This window comes from Conger conger, chromosome 7 (assembly GCF_963514075.1).
Source record: "Conger conger chromosome 7, fConCon1.1, whole genome shotgun sequence".
NCBI lineage: Eukaryota > Metazoa > Chordata > Actinopteri > Anguilliformes > Congridae > Conger > Conger conger.
In genome coordinates, this window is record NC_083766.1 from 55,980,727 (window position 1) to 56,006,950 (window position 26,224).

The 26,224-nt window shown below is 44.0% G+C and overlaps 1 protein-coding gene across 1 annotated transcript in view; it reads right to left on the reverse strand.

Moving 5' to 3' along the window:
- Positions 1–24,541, reverse strand: part of LOC133132852 (1,4-alpha-glucan-branching enzyme-like) — a 182,456-nt gene extending 157,915 nt beyond the window's left edge. The window contains exon 1 of the mRNA XM_061248622.1: positions 24,375–24,541. Within this exon, the coding sequence (XP_061104606.1) occupies positions 24,375–24,475 (101 nt within the window). The 5' untranslated portion in view covers positions 24,476–24,541. The remainder of the gene's footprint in view (positions 1–24,374) is intronic.
- Positions 24,542–26,224: the final 1,683 nt, after the last annotated feature.

Below are 26,224 nucleotides of genomic sequence, written 5' to 3' on the forward strand. Positions count from 1 at the left end.
TCACGGCAGTCGGAGCGGAAAAAAGTATCTCGGAGCTCAGATGGTACGTCATAATCGGAACGATTCATAAAGGACGAAATGCTCACTTAATTAAAAGGACATCTGGGAAAGGGTATGTTGTTAAGAAACGAGCACACGTATAAATTAAATGTCATGTAATAATTTTCTCTCTCTTTCTCTCTTTCTCTCTCTTTCTCTCTCTCTCTCTCTCACACACACACACACACACACACACACACACACACACAGATATCTTTGCACTTATGTTGCACATTTTCAGCTGGGCAAACTTAAGCTGAAGGGTGACAGAGAGAATTTCATTTTGCCTGGACTATTCACAGAAAAAAGAGCAGAGTGTCTCATCCTGGTTTTGGCCTTTGTGGAGATAGCTTTCGGAGTCAGAAGGCATACACCATTCTGAAGACAAGACAACGAACTACACCTGAAAAACAACTGATCTGTAGGCTGAAGAAACAGAAGAAATCACGCAGAGGGATAGCATAGACACTGCCTATATCAAGTACAGCAATGTGGAAAGTCTCGTCAAAGAAAGAGACCACTGGTGGGCTGAGAAATAAACACTGTACAGGTTGCCCACGGATGTCAACCGCAGTTGATGAGAGATACTAAGAGCTGTAAAGAATGACTTGAGTATATAGCAAAAATAAATGTCACTCTACTGTTGCCATGCTTTTGGAGGGCGCTGTATATCCGAGGTGCACAACAAGGGCCATATCTGTTTCTGGTTTTCATGCCAATGGCTGGCTTTAATTACTTAATTAGCCCTAACATTTACACCACCTCAAATTTTAGCTACATTTCATGATAAGCGCATGAATGACGACTGAAAATTGTTCTTGTGTCCCTACATAAAATTTTTTTACTGTGATCTAATCTACAAGTGAACCAATGTTGGTGTGTACAGCCAATTATAGCTCATTTAGCCAGGGTAACTGGTGGGAAAAAAACTGGGCAAACTGGAATTGCCCACCCCTGTTCATATGCAGTGGTCCTCACTCCTGGTCCTGGAGAGCCGCACGGTGGGCTGGGGTCCTCACTCCTGGTCCTGGAGAGCCACAGGCTGGGCTGGCTTTTGTTTTTGCCCGTCATATCAGCAACCGATTCAGACCCAAGAAACCAGGTGAGGTGGGTTAACTGCAACTAACTGCTTTAATTGATCAATTCAGTTCTGAGCAACAACATCAACAGCCAGCACACTCTGCAGTGGCTTCACAAAGTATTCAGACGCCTTCCCTTTTTGCTCACTCCATGTTCGTGTTGTAGATTCAATTTTAAATGAGTAAAACTGCCATTGCCAATAAAAATCAGAAACTGAAATCTCTCATTTACATGAGTATTCAGACCCTTTGCAGTGGCACTCCAAACTGTGAAGCCACTGTATATGCACGCATGTATGTATGTGCGCATGAATCATATATAGAACAGCGATGTAAAATTAGCTGTGTGGCCTTCAGGACGGCAGAGATTCAGACTTTCTGAATGTCCCAGCTGCGCTGCACTTTGCGGCTGATAAGGTTAATGACGGGGTTTTTTGCGAAAGGCAGCTGCCCTCGTGATCGAACCCCCGCGCCGGCGCGAACACGAGCGCGCAACGTAAACTTTGAAAGAGGAGCCCGGAGCGCGGCCGACATTCCGCCCGACGGCGTCGGGAATGCCGGGACTCTCCGGGGGGAATTCTCCGTCGTGGGAAAGCGGACTCGGCGGGCCGACTCCGACGCGCTGGGTGAATGTCACGCCTATTAATAAAAGGAGAGGTTTCGGGTGGCGGTCACGTCCTTGCGGCGTCCTCCAGGACGTCTCGGCCCGGGGAGCCTGCCACAGCCCACGGCCCGGAGAGCTCAGACAATGCCCGTCACGGAGAGAAAAACGAGCCCCAGTTTCTGCAGCTTCAAGAAAACGGGACTAAATTAATTCTGTAATCTAACTGACTTTCAAAATATACATATACGGCCCATAGGAAGGAAAATGAGAGGGGGGGAGGGAGATACACTCTCAGAAATAAAGGTATGTACAGTGCCTTAAAAGGTACAAGTGCTTGGTGCTGGGGCAGTACCTTATAGGTACATAAAAGTGTACAACTTAATAGCAATATACAACTCATTTGTACCTTTTTTTGCTTGGAAAACATGAGAACATAACGTTTGGGAAATGTTATCCTTGAAGTACAGAAATGTACCTCCACTGTCACTTTACTTCTGAGTGCGTACATGTTTATCAACATGAGGAGGAGAGGAAGAAGGTGGATGAGAAGAAGAAGAAGAAGAAGAAGAAGAAGAAGAAGAAGAAGAAGAAGAAGAAGAAGAAGAAGAAGAAGAAGAAGAAGAAGAAGAAGAAGAAGAAGAAGAAGAAGAAGAAGAAGAAGAAGAAGAAGAAGAAGAAGAAGAAGAAGAAGAAGAAGAAGAAGAAGAAGAAGAAGAAGAAGAAGAAGAAGAAGAAGAAGAAGAAGAAGAAGAAGAAGAAGAAGAAGAAGAAGAAGAAGAAGAAGAAGAAGAAGAAGAAGTGGAACTGGTACTGGTAGCGGTGTGGATTGTGACCTGGAACCGGCTGGCCGCAGACCAGGCAGGTCGAACACCGATCACAGTAGACACCTGTGCCTTCACAGCTGTCTCTGGGCAGCTTGGCATTTCTCAGGGCGCTTCAGCGTGGGTCTATCTGTGTACAGCACAGTGTGTGTCTGCCGAGTACTGAGCCCTGACCAGAAATCCGGACACAACAGCAACAGAGGTGCAGAGCCCAACACAGACATGGGGGAAACAATCTCTTCAGCACTTCCACTAATGTGGTCTCTCAGGGAGAGAGGCTAGACTGAACCCACAGAGAAAGGTCAACACGTGTCATCCAGCAACTTCAAAGCTGGTTAATGTTAATGATTATTATGTTAATTACCAATGTAAGAAGTTTTCTTTCAATGAAGGAAATTCACACCTGTTTGAGAAGAGGCACCATTGAAAAACACATACTGCACTCGTTGCGTTCGGCATATGGTATGGAGAATGTTAATTTAATTATAAAATCAGTGTTGTACACCCGGCCTGTGAAAGCAGTGAAAGTGGTGGTTTGTAAGACAGCTGTGTGACGACAACAGTGACATATTTAACAATGAATTATCTATGAACAGTTACTGAACGTCTGGAGCGGGGATCTCAGAACTGTGAGAGCAGAGCTACATCCTACAGTCTCACTACACAATTTAATTCAAGCGTTTGCACACTATTTTAAATTAAATTAAATGGTAACGCTTACTGGAACCTATCGCCATAAGGCTGTCATACACACAACATAACAGCTGTCACGAGATGGCATAACAGATTACGTCAGGTTATGTCAAATGACATAAACTGCCATACTTTTATCAGTACATTTATAACATTTCCCATAAGATTATGACAGTTTAATATGAATCGACCAGCTGACATCATCTGTTATGCTATCTTGTGACAGTGCTATGTAAGCCTTATGGCAAGAGGTTCAAATAAAGTATCACCATTTTATTTTATGCAGTGAATGACTGATCTCATAATGAGACGTTTTGTAACAAGCTGCAAGGCTTCATTTCAACTTTCATGTGGAGGAATTAAATTAAAATCAACAGCTTTGTCAAACGGTGGTGCCCTTGATCTTTCCACGAAACACTGATCCTTCTGATGTTCAAAACTTTGCAGAGAACGACTTTAACTTAATGAGAACCAAGATGTCCCCCATGCAATTATGACAGAAAAATGTCTTATTAAACTGCCAGGAACGTTTTTCAGCTTTCCTTTCAGTTAATGAAATATACTGTATATTGTAAATTACATGTAAACACTGTCAGCCCATTTAACAAAACCATAATCAAAACCATAACCATGACCAAAACCTTGATCTGAACCTTAAACCTAAGCCTGCACTAGAGATTAAGGAATTGGCCACTGTAAAACCAAAATAAGTGTAACTACCATGTTATTACCATATTATGACCAGGGACTCACAAATTGATCAGATAAGATCTGAATAACTACCAGCAGACACTGTGGTTCCCCACAACCACGGTTGCAGATCCTTAAAAAGGATAGATCCAGTCTGTACAGTCATTCTTATGCATAGCCCTTGGTCACCAGTCCACAATGCAATATCTATTGAATTTAGTTGTTAACATAAATTAACCATACTGATGAATTTCTCAGCAGTTAGTTAATAACTAAGGCGGCACGGATGGTGCAGTGGGTAGCACTGCCGCCTCACAGCAAGGAGTGTCTGAGTGGGTTTCCTCCGGGTACTCCGGTTTCCTCCCACAGTCCAAAGACATGCAGGTTAGGCTGATTGGAGAGTCTAAATTGCCTGTGGGTATGAGTGTGTGAGTAAATGGTGTGTGTGCCCTGTGATGGACTGGCGACCTGTCCAGGGTGTATTCCTGCCTTTCGCCCAATGTATGCCGGGATAGGCTCCAGCCCCCCTGCGACCCTGTTCAGGATAAGCAGGTTCAGATAATGGATGGATGGATGGATAGTTAATAACTAGCTATTAACAATTAGTTAATGCCAATTCATTAATCTTATTGCAAAGTGTTAGCAGATCACCGAATCCTGGTTCACTACAGCCCACGCTCCTAGCATACGGGTATGTTCCCTAGCTCAGAGTCCCGGGCAAAAACCCAATTATACACCCCGCCAGCTTCCAGCTAATTAAGCATCTGCACTAGCATGTTAGCACGTCATGCCTCGCTAGTGTTAGGGCGAGGTTCCGTTATGATGAAACTTCCTTTTCATGTTGTTGTGTGAAATCATGTCAGCACATCCCCGCCGAGATGTCACAAGCGTCAACTTCTCAGAATTTGAGCTCCAGGACAGATCATCGCCTCTTCTCTGCCATTTTACCTTGTTTTTACTGTTCACTGACTTCAGTTGGCCCTGCCCTTGTCTAAAGTTAGGATGCTGTCAAATGTAGTCCTCTTCGACAAGCGCTGCACATGAAAAATAAAGAATTTACTTACAACAAGAGAGGATAACCATGTACGGAATTCCTTGAATTAACAGACAAACGGTTAAATATGCATAGCGTCCACACTTGCATGAACTACACAGGGCGGTGTTAATATTTAAATGATTCAGCTCCATCCGTTATTTTCTCACCAGTTCAAGCGAGAGCCAAGGGTGCTGGGAGTGGATGGGGAGCGTTAGGGGGCTCTTAGTCTGCCGACACAACTGCTCCATAGTTGCTAGGAGACCAGAGTACTTCAGTAAATGTGAATCGGGGACTTTCCGAGTGAAATTCTGTTTACACCCATGAAGTTAACCGTTTTAGTTTTTTATTTTCCTCTCAGTTTGGCACACAAAACCTTTCATTTGAGACATTTGGCCTGTTTTAACCTTTCAACAAGCAAGTTTTCTCAGGCATCAGTCAGATGTTTTCCTGTACACTTTCTGCTTTCATGCTGCGTAGGTCAGAATGTCATAACGGGCGCAGGTCTGCAGTGAACCGCAGGCGGACAAAAGATTCGATTAGCCAGTCGGGCTAAATGTCGATAGCCCTGAGCTAAGGGATCTGATCACATTCCTACTGCTTCTGTAGGGCTGATGTCACATTCTGTAGCGGATGTGCTAACTCACGACTCGCTACACAGGTTTCATAGGTGAATGCAATGTACTCAAGCTTCGTCAGGCATAACTTTAGTTTTCACATATACAGTGGACAAATACGTAGATTCATATCCACTGAGGGAGAGGTAACATGGTAATATTGATAAGTGATTAGTTGGCACAAGCACCCACTTGCTTATGCACTTTCCACTGTACGTCGCTCTGGATAAGAGCGTCTGCTAAATGCCTGTAACGTAATGTAAAATAATGAAAGCACTTTTTATCCAAAGCGACTTACAGTTGGTTAGACTAAGCAGGGCCCAATCCCCCCGGAGCAAAAGGGCCCAACAGCAGCTTATTGCAGTTACGCTGGGGCTTGAACCACTAACCTCCCAGGTCCCAGTCAAGCGCTTTAGGCACCCGCCTATAGGCTGCCTGCATTAACAGTGCGTTTTTTTATTTCTGATTTTTTTCAGCTAATCCAATTAAGAGTTAGTGTTTGATACACCGCCCACACCCCATCCCTCGGCGGCCCGAAGGAGAGCGACACGCCTTCTTCAAGCCGTCTCCCCTTCCGAGGTGCCCGAGGTGCTTCATTGTGCGGCGATCTACTAACCTTGCCAAGTCCCTCCCCCTGGAGCAGCGGGCCAATTATGCCGCTCCACGTGAGCCGGCCAAATTTGGCTTTTGGCAGGACCAAAAGCCAAGGACCGGGAATCGATGCGCAAGTCTGCTGCATCTTAGCCTGCTGCACCACCGCACATATAAACGGATGACCATGTATTAGACACGTTTAATCACAACCATTCATTATAGCCTTCCCCCCGAATGTTAACAAGGGCACACAGTCTGCGTAATGCCACAGTTGTAGTGAGTTTACTGAGTTATGTGCAGTACTTTCTGACGAATTTAAATCATTTCCCAGGAGGGAAAAAAGATCCTGTCACATCAGTGTCACACTGAGTGTAAGCACTGCTAGCTAACGAACAGAAAACACACAGATTCACCAACGGAAAGTACAAAAAAACCTCTTCGGTGCTTCACCTGTTTTGATTTCAACATGTATGTTCTCAGGTCCAGTTTTTGAGTGATAATTAATAAGTCGCTGTATTTCCATCTCAGCTAATTGGAGCCTGCTGTGGTGTTTCCTCACTGTTTGTGTTGATTTCCCAACTGGAGCAAGCAACACAAAAGAATGAACAAATACTGCGAATGTGTCGGTGTCAATTTATTCGAAATATCAAGGGGTCTGCCTGTCAGCAGTCCCAGACTCTTCCTCTTTCAGAGAATTTAGAGAAATTACCATTGATAGCATCTCTTCCAGGTACTCCGGAGCCAAACCCAACTCATTCAAATGTTGAAATCCCAAGCTGTCAAGTATCAGCTTGTAACAAGTAGAGAATCAGAAAAAACTGCCAAAGGCAGGGCTGAAAGCAGGCAACGGGACGCTGTTTTTTCCAGGATCTTGCGCAGCACAGCAGTACATGAATCCAGTTGGCTGGGCGCAAGGCCGGAATAAAGAAAAGGCTACTTCAGAATAAGGCAGTGTACATTCTCACGTCGTGTCATTTCACAGCCGTGGTGAGATCCCTGAAAATGGAGACTGCTGAATTACTGGTGTGGAGGAGAGAGAGGGAGATTTAATCTCCCCATGCAATCATAACATCTTCTGAAAATAGTGGTTTGCATTGTCATGAAATTAGACAATAGTAACTTTCTAAGGTTCAGGTGCATCCAAATAATACGTTATTGGGAAGCACACAATGAAATGTATGGTATAACCAACCTGAACCTTTGATAACTGCAAGGTAGCAATTTGAATTGATAGGTAATAGAAAAGGGGTTTGTATATTTGTTTAAGCTTCTTAGCATTTACCTATTTTTTATTTTACTCAGTAATTATTCAGTTATATGTTATCCTTACTATGTATTTACCAAGTAACTGTCTAGTACTTAGAGGACTCTTAAAGCAAGTGTGACTAAATCATCATTACGACTTTGTAGTAATCATAAGAATTGATTACAAAGACACAAGTCATCATTCAGGAAGCCTTCAAATTCAGAGACTGTTCATGAAATTTCATAGTTTGGAGGACAAATAATGTCACGTGAAAAACAAGCAAACGCACACACACACACACACACACACACACAGCACATTGACACAAGCAGCAGAGTACAACTTGAAAATTGCCCTACTGACACGTTTGGCAAAGACTCAAGTTTGACGGTAGAGCAGACAGCCGCGGTGAAAGCAGAGCCAGACTGTTCTCAGAACAAATTCAGCATTGTTAGCATTTTAACGCACGTTCATTAGCGCTCATCTTCACCTAATCTTCTCTGATAAGAAGCCAATTTTCCCAGCTTGGCATAACCTAAGGCCAATGCCACCATCTTTACAGATTAAACACCAGCTGGGTCAAAGTTTACCGCCTATTTCAAAAACTCCCATACACCCAAAAAACGTACACATTATAACTGCGGAAACATTTCTTCTTTTTTTTATGTTATGACTCAGACAGGGGAAAATGACCTGCCATAATCTCTGCTCTTTGCTAAAACCTTTATGGTCTTTTGTTCACATTTGTAAATTGCTCTGGCTCACAGCATCTGCTAAATAGTCTAATGGAATGTAAATGGAGCAAATGTTTCCTGCAGGCGGCAGCCATCTTAGATCTACAGCAAGCTCCTCACACTCCCAGACAGAGTCACTGCAATAGCTGCCACACATATTCACTCACATGGGATAAAATTAGACATCGCTAAGTCTGTTTTAAAGAAACGTGTCTTGCGTGACAAAGCTCCTGTGCTTTCGATGCAGCCGATGCGCACAGCAGGAAAGGTTAGGCGCCAGCTTTGGATTTGAACCGGCAACTTCCGCATTACATTAGAGACGTGGCATTTCACACGATCCCGTGGGGCCGTTTGAACCCACATGTCTGTTTCACTGAGACCGTCGCGTTTAGCTGAGCCTCCAAATTCACTCAGTTAAGTCCGTCACCCCTGTGCACTAACTAGGGACAGGATCAGCGGAGTTATGTTTTCACTTAAAAATAAGTGACAAAGTAACCATGTAAGGTGAATATGAAATGCTTGAAAACCTGCTTTAATTGATCAAATAATACATGACTGTGAAAAACAACAGCAATGTTGAACAACCATTTAATGAAGGGAAAACACTGGATACGGTATGCCCTGCTATTTAACTGTATAAATCCTGTTATTTTATGGGATGGCTGGTTATTCTACATGACATTTTTGCAAACATTTTACTGTAAGAATACTGTACAGCCTAGTAGACTCTACAGCTCTCCAGGATCAAGGTTGTGCCCCCCAGATCGAGGAACACATGTGTCCACATCCTATATCCAAGGTTTCGGAGCAGACCACAGAGACAGGCCATAGAGACTGGATGTACACGTGGGCCTCTCTTCTCACCATGACTCAGCGTGAAGCGGAGTTATGCTGAGAGCACGCGGAGCAGGGTACGTTTACTACCTCTTCCCCGTGCCCCTGGGCTCGTGACCGTGTCGGGTGTCCTTCCTAGTATCCCAGAAGCCGCTTCCCTCTACCCTTCGCCCCTTCCCTGCCTGTCTCCCGGGATCAGCTATCACTGGCATTCCAGTGCGGAACGGCACACCGGAACGTCGTGTCTCACGTCTCGAGTCCAGGAGACACACTTCCAGCGGATGCCGGCGTGACAGCTGAAGAATCCGCCCTTTCAGTTCAGCCGCTGCTGCATTGTGGGATAGGGGAGTCTCCTGACACCCCAGCTCCACATACACAGGGAACCGCGGAATATCTCGGTCACACTCAACACAGGGGAGATATCTCAGAGCTTACAGGGCTGTGTTATCTCAAACAACAGCATCAGTCCAATTAATTTGAACCGGCATTTTTGCTGAGGAAATTAAGGGCCGTTTCACAGACAGTGATTCCTTCAATTCTGAATGCGATTCCCCATACAAAACTCATTTTAGTCCAGGACTATGCTTATTCTATGTCTGCGAAACTAGCCCATGGTGTCTCCAAAATTAAGCTTTCGGAAAAGTGCTTCATTTTGCATGCGAAGCACAATGTAGAAGCAAAGTTACAGGTGCCCCTAAGGTCGCTTTCAAAACATCGATTTAGATCTTCTGAAAGAACTCGAGAAAGAGAACTGTATTTTTTTTGAGAAGTGCCAGTGGCCTCATCTTCACTATGATCTAATTCAGTGGAAATTCATCACGTCCACTGAACCAGCTCTCTCTCCTACGCAGGGAGTCCAATAATCACAAGAGGTGCCCGAAAAAACTGAACGCGGACCGCTTTGGAGCATGTGCACTTCAGCACAAGGAAGTTAAGTGATTTTCTTATCTGCCAGTTTTTGGAAAATGTAAAACCACTACAGACGGTAGAGGCGCACACTTAAAGATGCTTCAGCAGAAATGCAAGCGCTCACACTGCCTGGATATGTCTATTAAAAATAAATATTTCAGCCGTGAAAATATTCCACTTGATGAAAAAGACTTCATCAGCTAAACCAAGGAATCCCAAAAAGACTGCCAAAAAGCCAAGCTTTGAACTTCCACACTTTCAAAGTGAAGCAAGTCATAAGGCATGGCCTTTTTTCCCTTTCTACCAATGGAAACAAAACTGTGTTTAAATCAACGCAAAATGAAACACCAACCGAGTGAAATCAATTAGTTAATGAAGCTGCTATATTTTCCCTTCCATGGCTAGGCTGCCACTCAATAGATCTTTCGCCACACAAAAGATTTTCATTTCAGTTCATTGCTAAGCATGCTTTTAATCGTTTTCGGAATTTCTATAGCCATTCATCCTTGAAAATTAAACCCATTCAATATGAATGTGTATGAATACAAAAAACACAATCCAGAGGCGCGCAGATAATCTTCCGGAAAGCATATCAGAAGAATGCTTCTCTGTTGTGTCTGGAGTGTGGAGGCAGTCCGGTTGTTGATAATAAACATCTCTTGCCACACTGCGCCTTGATGTTAATAGACCCAAACGCGCAAATATGGACACAAGCATCTTCAAAGCAAATTAGCAGTTGAGTAACGCAAAAAGGTCAAAGGTCATTCCCTCTGCGGCAGACAAACACCGCAAGGCCACGAAGACAACAGAGTTCCGGCATGTACAGACACGCTCATATTTCTGTCAATAAGACCCCCGACACGGACAATATCGACAATAACTCGCCTCAACTTCTGTAGCGATTTGTTTGGATTCAAAAATCTAATCAACTAGCTTAGTGCATGTATAAGCGAAAGATGAACTCATTGACCTGTCACTCTGTTCATTATAATAACAGCCGGTGCTGCACGGAAATGCATGGCTGGATCAGTGTGCAGGTCTAAAGGAGAGTACAGGGCTTGTGTACTGAATGTACACTGAATAGAGTGCTGTAAGATAGATTCCTACAGAAAATGAGGGACACAACCTTGGTTTTCAATTGATTTTGTACCTCCAATCCACCCACCCCCCCTTCTCAAACACACACACACACACACACGCACGCACACTCACACTCACACACACACTCAAACACACACACACACACGTACGCACGCACGCACACTCACACACACACTCACACACACACACACACACACACACACACACACTCACTCACACAAACACACACACACACACACACACACACACACTCACTCACACAAACACACACACACACACACACACACACACACACTGCTCTCTTGTTAAAGACAGAGCATCAGTCACATTCCATATGCGTATTTGTGAGCAGGAATCAAAAAGTAAGCAAATCTCCATTGAGTACAGGACCCACCACACACACACACACACACACACACCCCACGTGTGTGCATGGCGGTTCTCTCTGTGACCTTTGAAATTGAGCTCTGCTGGGGGTTAATGTTATCACATGCTCATGACTCTCTCTCTCACCACATGGAAATTCACAAGGGTCCAAGGACATTGGACTGAATGAACTCTTCACAAGCCTGAGCAGATAGTGTGGGACAATTTGAGGGGTCATCACTCACTCAGTCACACATCATTACATTATTTAGCTGAAGCAAATGTGACTTACAGTTGATTAGACTAAACAATCTGATTAGACTGGAGCAATGTGGGGTTAAGGGCCTTACTCAAGGGGCCCACAGCTGCACGGATCTTATGTGCTTACACTGGGGTTTGAACCACCAACCTTCCGGGTCCCAGCCATGTACCTTAGCCACTAGGGTACAGGATGGCCACACACAGCCACAAATACATCCACAAGTTCCCATGGAACATCTCCCAAACACAACACCGGTGGCCCGAGATTCCACATTCAGGGACTGGGGGTATTCCAATGCGCAGTGACTCGGTGCTAGAACAATATCCATAAGGAACTTTCCGGATTCCTAAACACTCCAACAGCGGCCGGAAAAAAACCTACGGGCATTCCGCGCAACGCAAGGCCGGTACGCACCCAGGCCCTTTTCCGTCGGAAGCTCTCGGAATGCATCCAGGCGGGACGGGAGGGGAAAAACCCGGGAATGAAATGAATTCATTGCATAATGAATGCCCCTCAGTATGCACATATATTCAGATTAATTCTACATTTAAATTATGCACGCTGCGCCGGGTCGCCTGAGGACAACAAGGCGTGCACGGGAGCACGTTTCAAATTAGCCGAGAACGTGTGAAGCTCTATTCAGAAGGGGTTTGTGTGGTGCCCTTAACGGGGAACACAGCCACGGGCGCGGGATACGACGGGTAACGGGAGCGTTCGACGCCGGGAGGCGGAGGGGAACGTCTCCTACAGCAAACGTAACATCTGATCAGTGTTCTCAAGCATATCTTGGGCGTATCTCTTATAATTTGCCTTCTGCATGTCTTTGAGTACATGTTATTAGCCATCGAGGAAAAATGCATGATGATTTGAACAGCATTAGCTAATTTTGCAGCTTGCGTGATGATTAAAACAACATTAACTCATTTTGCTGTGACGATGCTGATGATGAAGATGGTTGTTGTTATTATTATTAATGAGAATCATAAGTATGCACTTGGCTGCAAAGAAGACAACTTGCTTTTGACACTTTTCAAATCAGAATTCATAATAAATTAGCAGCAAGTCACAATTTACACTGAGGTGAAAAATACTAAAAAATGTTTTCAAAGAGTCTCTGTAAGTGTGAGAACAAGACATCTGAAATTCATGGAAGAGTTTGTGGAAAAGTGCAACTTTCTGACCTGAAAATGCTTCAGAACTGTGCTCGGAGTAAGACATCTGTAAGAGAGGAGCACTTCTGCTGGAGTTCAGACTTGATTAAAACGTCTGCAGATACTAATACATCCAAATCTCTGCTTAAGCAAAGGAGAGGGAGCAAGAGTGTGAGAGAGAGAGAGAGAGAGAGAGAGTGGGAGAGATAGAGAGAGAGAGTGCGAGAGAAAGAGAGATAGAGAGAGAGGGAAAGAGAGGACTTTTCAGAAAGCCAGTTGAGGTGAAGGAATTCATCATTCCGCGGATGGGATTTTGGGCGGGAAAGTGAATGCCAGACGGGGACCGTGGGGAATGGCTCGCTCGTCTTTCACACTCTGAGAAGTGCGGGGGAAGACTGCCGGGTTTCAGCTCAACCAGGCGCTGGAGGATTTCACCAACGCCATCCCGAGGGAACGCCTGTTAGTTTGTTGTTGTCCTTTTTTTTTTCCCGATGCTCGCGCTTCCGGAATTTTCTTTCGGTTTTCCTCGGGTGAAGGCACGAGGAAACCGAGGCGTCTCGCGCACCCCGCCGATTTCGACTGCGGGTCAGGATCACGATGACCCGGGCCGTGGGGTGTGCGGCGGGAAATGAGGTCATGAGAACGTGAGAATGTTTGGTTCATCATTCTGCCTTTACCTGTCTATGACCGTGTCAAACCCAGCCCTGAACACACTAAGGGTCTCTGCGTCTACTGCCGCACGTGACCTGCCACATTTCTCCATGCATGAAGAACTGCCTGTGTGGGGGGAATTCTTTATACTTATTTATTTTGAGGGGTGGAAGAGAATTCCTCCCAAAAAATACATCCCAGTGTCAATCTGAAACGCTTTTAATGTGCAGTGTTTTATGTAACACCCGCTACAATGGATTCCTAATTTAGCCTTTCTGGTTAAGGTCTGATTGCCCATAATTGCACCTGACTGTGCATTGTCCTTGATACATTTTTTATAATAAATAAATAAATGAATAAATAACTTTGCCGCTGTGCACCCTTATTCTTCTGAAAGAAAAGGACCGTGTAATCCACTTAAATTATCCCTTTTAAACTACCCCGTTAACACCCTTTAAACTTTCAAATCCCCCTTCATTTCATTCGCCTGTGCTTGAAGAGATTAAGAGTTTCTCAGAAAGTTTCCAGAAGCATCTCTGAACCATATAAACAAACAGCACAAGAGAAGGTTTAACTGATTCATAAGGGTGGTGTCCTGAGGACTACAGCACTGGTGTCTGTTTATGATTCCTTCTTATTCACAGAACATTAACACTCAACAATGAGAGAATAGGCCTTGCATGCAAATTGCGCTGTTGTATTTCAAAAGGCAAATAAGTGTTGCTGTTTGTTTTAAGAAGCTTCTGAGGTCGTTCCTAGGGGTAGGATGCATACATTTAACTTTATTTGCGTACTCATTCATACCCAAAGAGGGCATTACTGTAGTTTCTGGGTACAATTGGGAAACGTGACCCTTGAAGAACAAAAATATGTGTATAGCACACATAGCTTAACCAAACAAAGCAAACCAAAGTTATATAGCCAAATCGGTCATCCGGTCGGCTAGTTAGCACGCGGTTTGGCGTGCTAACGCCACGCGGTTTGGCGGGCCGAATTGGGCAGGTCTCCCGCGGATGAAAGCGTCTGTTGATCCCTCATTACACGAGCGGCAAGACGCCCTGAAGGTCACGTCCGAGGCCCGGTCTGCCCCCCCTGCGCTCCGAAAGGGCATTCGGCGAGAGAAGAGCCCGGAACACACGCTGGGAAACGAGGCGTAATCACTGAAGTGGAATGAGAGCGAGCGCAGAGAAAGACACGTCAACATCAGAGATCCGGCTGACATTTCCTCAATCTTCACTTAATGCCCTGTGTTATGTGATTTCTGCTATACAATGCCTGAAACATTCATCTGTTCAAATGTACAGAGATGTCATTAAGAACTAGGACCTGATGGGAAAAGTTAAAATCTCAGTGTCTCAAAGCTAACTGGGGCATCCTGTGGCCTAGTGGCTAAGGTACATGACTGGGACCCTAAAGGTTGGTGGTTAAAGCTCCGGTGTAGCCATGACAAGAGCCGCACAGCCATTTGGCCCTTGAACAAGGCCCTTAACCCTACATTGCTCCAGGAGCGATTGTCCCCTGTTTAGTCTAATCAACTGTAAGTCGCTTTGGATAAAAGCATCAGCTAAATAATAAATTATTATTGCCATCTGAAGACAAAGGGTTACCTTAGAATGCAAGAATTTATGGAATATTATTCACATAATATCAAATCTAGGTTCTGAGAACTCATTTCTACATCTATACTGTGTATCAGGAGAACCAGCAAATAACCTGAAATACTGGAGTGGAGAAACCACTCCGGGCTGTCACGAGAAAATGGATAATGCATTCCTCTGGATAACCATCCAATCTGAACAGTTAAAACCTGCAATGAAATGAAATAAAACAATCCCTTCATCATCGGTGCGGAGACGGGGCAAAGCTATCGATCCCGAACACAGACACCAAGAAAAACGAAAACAAGCACGATGATTCCGATGGTTTTTCCATTTTTTTCCAAAGCTTAACTCCACAAGTCACTGAATTCTGTCTGTGAGCAGAATGTACAAACAGTCCTTCTCTAGAGGGCAGCTCAAAACTAGCAAGTGATGATTTGTACTTGTACTAAAAACTACACGTATCATGCCTGTTGTTCTCATTGGTCAGCTATTATGACACACCCATATATCTATATTCACCATCAAGCTTGCATACCTGATTGCTAGCATGTGTAATACTGTGATTGTAGTTGGCCTAAAACCTAACCTCAAAACCTAAAATGGATGTGTGATGTGTGCACACACATGTACACAAACACAACCACACACGCAGTTTCGCATGTGATAGTAGCCCTTCAAAACCTAAAATGGATGCACGGTACATGTGTATGCATACAAGCACTTGTACACGCACACACAAAGACAAACACACACTGTTTTGCATGCGATAGTAGCCCTTCAAAACCTAAAATGGATGCACAATACATGTGTATGCACACCGGTACGTACACATGCCCGCACACACACATTCGGGGACCTTAGTTTTAAAAACCCATTTTCCTCTTGGTTAAGCAAGCAGCACAAATACCAGCCTAATGGAACTCTTTCTCCCAAATGAGGTCAAAGGAATCCCAACTCCTGTAGCAGCCAGAGGACTTTACATTCAGAACACAGCTCCCCCCCCACCCCCCTTACCTTAACCCCTTCAAACCACAGCCAGAGGAGTTTACATTCAGAACACAACCCACCCCCCACCCCACCCCCCGGTTCCCTTAACCCCTTCAAACCGCTGGGATCGACGGTCGCCGTTCGGAAGAAGTTACCCCCTGCGGGCCCGGGCTTTCGCGCCCCCCGCCATTTCCACCCATGAATATGTACACGTTTACTTTAAAGAAATCAATCACCTCCCCCTCGGTATCAAAGGTCTCTTTATTCGCAGAGCGGTTCGGCTTTCCCTCCGCCGCGGGTTTGGCATGCGGAGGGCGATGCCTGCGTTCACCGGAATGTTCCGCGGGCTCGGGGGGGGGCGCCGCTCGCCGCGGCCGATCGAGTAATAACTTCCCGCCGCAGCGGCAGCGGCTCTCTGTATGTAAAATAATTTATATCTGGCTTTCATCAGGAAGACAGCTGTTTGAATCAACTCCCCGAGCAGTCCCTGAGGGAAGGGGGGGAGACAGGCAGGTGTAGTCCAGGCGGTGAGAGAGGCAGATGGCTTTGAGGTGAGGGTTTCTCCTCCATGCTCGACGTCCCCGCTCTCACTCCCTGTCCACTCCCTCACCCCTCGCCCCCTCATTCACCCCCTTTAATCCAGACCGGGGTCACATACGGAAAACTTTTCTGCGCACGACTGATCTCGCCTGCTGGAATTGAGCCAACCAAGATGGAGCAGAAGTCAGGGCTTGTACTTTTTCAGAGTATTTCATTGTATTTCTACAATACACCAGACAAGCTCAAAAGGTATTTGCATCCAAAACAACTATGCCCACCCTATAGTATGTCTTTGATGGGATGGCATGTATATATCCGGCTGGGTGCAACCTATGTTTGTCAAAGCGTCTGTCTCACCTGTCCATTAAACCCAGTGTGTTCCAGCCTCTCTTATTTCCAGCCAGTCCCTGTGAAGATGTCCGGGTACAGAGCCTCATATAAATCATGTATTTGACCCAGGTCTGTTTTAATCACACTACAACCTCTCGCCCATGGCCTACCACATCACTGGAACCTCAAGCGCTGGTCACTCATTGCCCCTCTCGCTAAATTCCTGTTCTCTCACAGACACACTGTGACTTCTCACTCACTTCCTGTTCTCTCACAGACACACTGTGACTTCTCACTCACTTCCTGTTCTCTCACAGACACACTGTGACTTCTCACTCACTTCCTGTTCCCTCACAGACACACTGTGACTTCTCACTCACTTCCTGTTCCCTCACAGACACACTGTGACTTCTCACTCACTTCCTGTTCCCTCACAGACACACTGTGACTTCTCACCAACTTCCTGTTCTCTCACAGACACACTGTGACTTCTCACTCACTTCCTGTTCCCTCATAGACACACTGTGACTTCTCACTCACTTCCTGTTCTCTCACAGACACACTGTGACTTCTAACTCACTTCCTGTTCTCTCACAGACACACTGTGACTTCTCACCAACTTCCTGTTCTCTCACAGACACACTGTGACTTCTCACTCACTTCCTGTTCCCTCACAGACACACTGTGACTTCTCACTCACTTCCTGTTCCCTCACAGACACACTGTGACTTCTCACTCACTTCCTGTTCCCTCACAGACACACTGTGACTTCTCACTCACTTCCTGTTCTCTCACAGACACACTGTGACTTCTCACTCACTTCCTGTTCCCTCACACTACATCAAATTCTTGACAGGATAGGAAGATATCGACCTAGCACTTTTCCCTATTTGTTTTTGGGGGTTTTTTCACAAGGGTAAGTGAGCAGGCATGAGCAGTAGTGTTTTTTACCAGCCGGTGGCGAAGTCACCATTAGCTAATGATAAAGTACTTCGTAACACATTGTTTAGTTATCAAATATAATGGTAGCTATAACTACCTAGCTGGTCAATGTCACAGGTTGCCTAATCAATCTTAGCTAACTAATATTACTGCATAAAGTTACCTTAGTTGCTAACCTTGTGTCATATTATGCTCAGAGTGCTGGTGAGATTTAAAAAATATTTTTGTTGGATTATCAAAACAATTACAGGTTTAATCTGAGGGAAAAAGGAATACCTTTTATGTCGTATTTCTAGAAATGACCCGTTTAGCGAACTGTTTTGTAAAAACTCCTGCTGTGAATGAAATAAAAGTTTCTGGATCCTGGATGGTGAAAGCCCACCGTCTCAGTACAGGCTTGTTATGAGTCTATAGGCTCTGCCTAAATGATAATTTACAGCCCTATTTGTACCCAATGGGAACAGTCATGAATAATCCATAAAGCACGAAAATCAAAATATGCATATGATGCACACAGTGTGAACATTTCAATCTATTTGTTGTCTGAAATATTATTTTCTGTTCAATAAGATCATGTCAGATTCATTTTTAAATATCTTATTCTGGGCCTCACTGGACTTGTGGAAAAACATGTTTTTCGCACATTCATTTTAATCAAAGTCTCAAAGTTGGCAGTGGAAATTGAGATTCCACGGAGTGTAAATTGTGATTACTTTGCATATAATTTGCTTTGGGGGAAAGGAATGTACTTTTTTCAGGTTCTGTAATGCGAGCGTAAACACCTTGCACACTTCGTATTCTGCATACAGAAACATTCAACTTGAACAGGTTGAGAAGGATCACAAGTAAATCATTACTGTGCTACTGATGAACAGGAACTTTTCTCTATAAACTGAATTTAGCAAATATATGAAGAAAACATTGAAGTACTGAAGTGCTCTATGAAACTACATGCACAGTACTGGTTCAGTGTAGAATAAAGAATAAGGTTCTCTGCGTATTAACCTAACACTTTGTCATTGGAAAAAATTTTGGCATTTAAAAAATGCGATTACAATGTTCTTAACGGAACATTCATAGAAGACTGACTTAGAAAGAAAGTGCCTAACACTTTCAGAGAAAAATGGTTAAAATGGCACCCTGTGATTCCAGAGAAGAAGTTTAGTTCATCAAGGGTCCTTTGTCAGGCAAAATGGTTCAAAAAGCTCTCACACCTATGATAGGGGGTTCCTTAAAGAGTTACATAAAGGGTTCCTCTACGGAGACAAGCCAAAGAGCCTGTCTCCATAGAAGTTTCCATGGCCCTTTACAGAAGTTTACAGACCAGCCAGTGTTGGTTATAATTGCTTGTTTTTGTACTAAAGTTTCTTCAGTTGTGAGCATATTTAATGGGATGAAATTAAAATGTGAAACCGGACTCCCACCTGAAACAATGACTAATCTGACAGTGGGCATTTTTCACGGGGAAGGAAAGGGGTGGGGGCTGGTAGCTTTGAAGTTTATTATCTACCTGCGTGTTAATAAATTCACTCATGAATATTGGCTTGGCAATTCATCTCATCTTTAATTCAGAGAGGGGCAGCAGTGGACGCATGACTGCACGTTTTTAAGTTTTAATGAAAAAAGTTTGCGTGCGTTTTACACAGCGAGCCAGCGATGAGGTTGTTTGTGCATGCTGGACCGAAAGCACTGGGCAGCACAATCACTCTAATTGGTTCACGCCGTCTTATTCAAATGTATGTTTTAAATAATATTACTTTATTTTTTCAGCCCATTAAAGCCTCGAGTTTATACACTCCCAAGAGTTTCGTTCCTGGAATAGAAATGAACCTTATCAAAATACCAAAGTTTGATGAAACGCATATTAATTAGGACCCAATAAATGGAAGACCACAACACATGAAGGCATGATTTATTTTTTTTGCTGTTTTGGTAGATATGAAAATGGAAATAGGCTAACTGCTAGGCTATTTCCGCCGAAAGAGATTTTTTCCAATAATGTTGAGCCCCATCTGGGAAATCCACCTCAGAAATAGAGAAATATCATGATAACAACCTTTAAAAATGGGTAAAACGGTAAAAAAAAGAAGTTTAAAAATTACAGTAATACACCACAGGTGCTTAGATACTGTCAGACCTGCAGTAATCTGCATATAATCAGACAGATCGTCCAGTCTTTAATTACACGGATTATACACTGCTGAATTCCAGAGACGGCTCGCAGTTTCAGTTTCGGCTTGGTATTCATCGCACAGGGATGAGTTTGTAAGTGACGGAGGGTTTTCTGAGAGGAACAGTAACACGTTGGTCTCAGCGTCAGGCTGGGTCTGAAGGGATATTAAAGAGGGATTCATTCTGAGGAGAGAAAGCTGTCAGATGGAAGAGCCATGTTGAATTAGTGTGGAGAGCAACAGGCCAGTATCCCCACCCACCTGACTGACATCCTCAGGTAAAAGAGCTTGTATTAGAGAAAGACTGGAGGAGACACACTCCCCGATATTGAGAAAACCTTAAACCCCAGCCAAGCGGGGGAGAGAGAGAGAGAGAGAGAGAGAGAGGGTGAGAGAGAGAGAGTGGGGGGGAGAGAGAGAGTGGGGGAGAGAGAAAGAGAGAGGGAAGGAGAGTGATACGGATTCGAGAGGGTGAGACTGGGAGGGAGAGAGAGAGATAGAAAGAGGGAGGTTTCAAATTCCTGTAATGTGTAAATGTCAGAAACATCCAAGTATAATTTGCCCGTGTAATGTTTAATGTAAACCAGTTTAATGTTCTGAATTAGAATTGATATGTTGTGATGGTGTATCTCAGTAAGATTGTTCAGTTTGTGAGAATATTGAGAATGATTTTTAAAAGCATGGGCATACAGAGAACATGTTTTTTTAAGTAGCTCATCTGTGTACGTGCTTTCAGCAATAGCACTATTTTAAGAGGCAATTACACCAAAACGAGCAGGAGAGTAAACCTCAGGCTTAAACCACTGGACCACAGAACAGCATCAGACCTGGAACAGCCACTCCACATCTGCTGGATAAGGGCCAGCTTTCCGGGTAACATGCAGCTCTGTGGTCTAATGTCTTAGAACAATCCCACTGTGAATTACATGCATTTATGTAGTCAGTTTATCTATCTATCAGATCTTACACATAGGCCAGTCATTAAACTCTACATAAAAAAATAAAAAAAATAAATGAAGCTGGTACACACAACCGTTTTTAACAACCAGTCCTGGCTCCAAGTAGTATTTTTCACCAAATGAAATGATCCCAAAAGTATAAACCCCACCCATCCACTCCTCCTTGTAGGATCAGTAGAGCACAGAAAAGCATTTGAACCAAAAACAAATACTATTTGAACCCAGGCCTGATGACAGCATAATAGCTTGCTGAAATACAAGCATGTACAGTATTTGCCCGAAAACAGCAATATTGTAAAACATCAAGCAATGACCGCTTGTAGTGGCATGTCTTTAAAAAAAAGTAGCTGTGGGGAGGCCTATTGTCTAGAGCAGAGGTCACCAACCCTGGTCCTGGAGAGCTACTAGGTCTGCTGGTTTTTGTTTTCACCCTAAAATCAGCACCCTGTTGAGACCCAGGTAACCAGGTGAAGTGAGTTAGCTGTGTAATCACCTGCTCTAATTGATTAATTAGGTGCAGAGTAACAGTGAAAACCAGCAGACCCAGTAGCTCTCCAGGACCAGGGTTGGAGACCACTGGTCTAGAGAAAACCCATTTTCACAGTGTAACCACAATAACATCAGTGCAGCTGTGGGCTCTTAACCCTGCATTGCTCCAGGGGGGATTAGCCCCTGCTTAGTCTAATCAACTATAAATCCATTTGGATAAAAGTGTTGGCCAAATACCTGTAATGTAATGTCGTGTAAACAATATAGCAAGACCTGTTGTTTTTCCACCCTCCCTTAATTGTGGAGACAGCTCTGTTAATTACCGAAGAGAAAAGAAAACCAGGACTGGATTTAGATTTGTGGAATACCAGTCTGAAGACACAGAAATGTCACGAAGCTAAAATAACCTGAAGAAACATTAACTTGTATCACAGACATATACTTAAACTCCAGGTGAGAAACAGTAACTTATAAAGAGAGAAGGGGATTTATCTGACAGGTGAGCAGATCTAAGGAGAAACGCGGTGAATGGCCTGTGGGAATATAGCAGTGAGAAAAACAGGGTCATTCACACCAAAGTCAATATGCAGTTCTCTCCCCGATGAAAATTTCATCAGAGGAACATCAGCAGGCCAAGCCGGGGACTAGATAAAGGGTCTAAAACACATTACTGCAGCCTTTTATTACCTCAAAAACAAGACACTCCACCACAACTACCAAGAGAGGCAGGGGAGACAAAGAGAGGGGGGGTCTTTACTGTGTGTGTGCATGTGCAGTGTGTATGTGTGTGCCTGTGTGTGTGCATGTGTGTGCGTAGTGTGTGTGAGTGCACAGTGTGTATGTGTGTATGTAAATGTGTGTGTGTGCCAATGTGTGTGCATGTGCAGTGTGTGTGTGCATGTGTGCAGTGTGTGTGTGGTGATGGCTGTGCATGTGCATGTGCGTGTGCATGTGCATGAGTGTGTGTGTGTGTGTGTGTGTGTGTGGGTGTGTGCATTTGAGTGTGTGTGAGAATATCCGTGTGTGTGTTATGCAAACACATATTCCAGATACACTGCTTACATTATAGCTTATACCGGCCTTTTCAAGTTTGTATGAGGGATTTTATTTTGTTTTCACTCTTTGCTTTTGCTAATCAGGCCTCTGGTGGACAATTTACACATTTATGCTGACAATGCCCAGCACATGACCAACAGACACACACACGCACGCACACACACACACACACACACACGCACACACACACACACTCACAGACACACACACACTTACATACACACTCACATACACACACGCACACACACACACACAGCCGTCACCACACGCCTGGTTTCAGACTGGGTCCAGGCAGATGGAGAGAGCTGGCATTGAAACACACACACACAGAGACACACACACGCGTGCGCATGCAGAGAGCTGGCATTAAAGTGACTTTTAACAAGGTATGACCATCACTGCTGGTAGCGCACGGGAAATCTGCCAGGCCCACCTCACGACTCAACAAACAGGATATACAGCATTTTCTGCCAATTAGCAGCCCTTCACCAGCAGAGACGGTGTGACAGTCCTCGGAACACACTGCATCCGGTCCTCGTTAGGCAGGGAACAGGTATAATCACTGGACCGAAAACCTCTCCAATAGGAAGCCCATTGTGGGGGAGAGAATACTCTTACATATCACTCACCTTCAAAAACATGCAACCACAATCCCATTTTCTTTAACCCTCGCCCTGCTCAGGAATAAATTAAGCTGCCTAGCACAGTAGTCTTGCAACACTCAACATCAGCATTGCACATCAAAACATTAATTCCATATGATATCTGTTCTCATGAAGAAGCCATTCTCACCACATTCACCATAATTGTTAAAGTTCTTGTCAAAATTAAGTTGAATGCGTGTGCATTACACTCTCCGATGTAGGTTTATATGCAGCTACTTTCTCGAACCAGCATCGCACTGTTTTATTATTATAAAACACAAAATCGTGTAAATACGGCGCACTGACAAATTACATGGGCAGCACTAGTCAGCAGTCAAGTGAACCGTGACCGCGGTTCTGGTTCGTCAGACTTCACTACCGCAGTCTGTCGCCGGCTACGTTCAAAGACAGGTGGGTTGCATGCAGCCAGAGAATACAGGCCAAAATAGCAGCAAGTGAACTGTATTATGCAATTCCCGACACTAGTCGGAGGTCAACATTATTCTACAAGGGGGCGGGGCGGTTTGCAAGCGAACACGGACATTTCTTGTACAGCGTTTCCGTGTGTGCACGTTGTAGCATATGTGCGTTAAATCCTAATCGTTTAATTTGGAGAAGAAAAAAAATCCAGTCATGGAACAAAGTAAGATTAATCTAAAATGTGATTACTAAGAGAACTGTCATTTGTTAATTTACTAAGAGCTGCGTTTGAGGTCTCCAGTGATTTCGACAGCAGTGGAACAGTAGCTCGTTTCATTGAGGGGAGGTGGCCACGCTGCACTCTCTCTCTCCGCAGTGGTGTGACTGGCTGAGCGAATAAAAAAAGTACATAATAAACACAGCATTCCGTTGATTGTGAGACACAAATCTGACAGCGTCGTAAATCTGCTGGCAAGTACAACTTTTCCGTGTTGACGCGTAGTAGCAATGTTCCTAAATGGACGCCTTAGAATGCGCTTGGTCGGTTTTGCTTGGAATGATTGGTGGTATCGCGGAAAACACGTTTTATTGTAGACAGATATTTAGGAAGTAAAAATATTGACATTGAGGCAGACAGTTAGGCAGCTGTTATTTATGCAGGTTACTTGGAAATTACACACTGTGTCCTTTTAAATTTACTCACAGAACGTGCCCTTTTCTGAAAACGTGCATGCCAAATCTCAAGTTTCACGAAGACACAAGGAAATGACAGTGGCATGCTGAGTTCGATAATCAATGTAAACTCAGTTACCTCCTCCGGAAGTCGGTTTCGTACGGTTTAAGACGGGGATCCAACTCAAACAGAGTGTCCAGGGAAGGACCTACGTTTTCCGATACGTTCGGCTCGGCCATCTTCACGTGAATGTTAGGAAATCGGACACACGAACTCACAGCGCGACAAATGCTTTGACTTTCGCGACTGCTGTGGTTCGGCAGAGAAGTTTTTTTTTTTTTTGGGGAGGGGGGTACAAGAGCGAATCAGGGCACTGGAATAGCCTATACCCCCAGCTAATCCTTAAATACATTTTGTCTCACCTGGGAAAGTGTCTTGGTCAAAAGGCATGTTTCTAGAAGTAGGCTACCGTAGGCCACTTGTCCCCGCCCCTTTTGGCCCACTTCCAGTGTGTCCCTTTGATTTGATTAATAAAAATATATTATTCATGTTTCTGTGATTACTTTTAATTCATTTTGGTACAGCCTATTGTGTCAGATAACCGGGTGTTATTAAACAGTAAGTAGTTCTAGGTTGGTGTGCCTGTTCTTCACCTTGAGCACCTACCCCTCAAAAGATTGCATGCAGGGGCGTGGAAACACATTAATGAATCAGTACTGTACTGCTGTGTTAGTCTGGAGCTACCAGACTAACACAGCTATTAAATATTAAGAACAATTATTTAATATAATGTATATACTGTACATTTAAAAATTGTGTTAATTACTTGCCTACTAGTGAGGATGCAAGTTGTATTCTCAGTAGTAGGCCAGTGCACCGGTTTGGACATGACTCAATGGTGTCATAGTGCTGGGTTCCAGACCTGCATCCACACCGGCCCTGTTCAGATAAGACTGGACACCTCTGCTCTGGACTCGAGTTAGTAATATGAGTGTCTGTCCAGTGTCCAGACGTCTGATAGGTACCTCTAGCTTAGGTGCAGCAAAGACTTGAAAACGTGTTAAAAGTTGTTCTTTGACAACATGCATTGTGAATAATATGTTGCAAATATACAATGGGGGCACAAGGTCAAATGTATTGGCCTCCAGTAGAATAACTGGAAGAAAACCATCCCATAATTATATTGGGACTGAAATGCCACATTATCGCCCCGCATTGAATGTTTGTTCCTATTAATTATGTTTCTGAAATTATATCCAGGTGTCTCTCCATTCGCTGTATTATTAAAATGCTTGTGTCGGTGGAATCGCCCGCGTTAATGCGGCAATGAAGGTGTCCCGAAGTTTTATCATTTACAGAGTGCATCTGCACCGTGCCAATTCAAGGCAGTCATTCAATCCGCATTTTGTCCTTAATTTGGCTAACAATTAAAAAGCAATTTCACAGATGCAGTTTTTGCACGTTCAGCAGTCACTTAAACTAAATCGCCCAACAATTTGTCAGGGGAAAAAGCGTAACACTTGCATGTACTCGCAAGACAAATTTAGGGACAAATGTTGATTGAATGCAGGCCATGAGAAGGATTTGTACTTCCATTATGAGTTCTGGTAATATATTCGGTGTATAAATAAATGATTATCCCTTGTGTGAAATGTACTGTGTGTGTTGCCAGTTTTAGATTAATTGCAGCAGAGTTTTACATTAGATCTTTCATTGTGCTTTATGTTGCTTTTTTAATAAGCACGCAATTAGCTGAACTGTTACGGATTTAGAATTAGAATACTTTGTCCATTAATTAAAGCATAAACTTGATTTTTTTTTTCTCTTAAGCCCATTGGTCATAACAGAACAATACACGGACAGAGTAAATATCAGCAAGCTTAACAATATTAAAGGCATCAAGGCAACCATAATACCATCTGTTATGTTGTGGTCTAAAATAAATTGATTGAATATACACTCAGTGAGCACATTATTCGTTATTTATT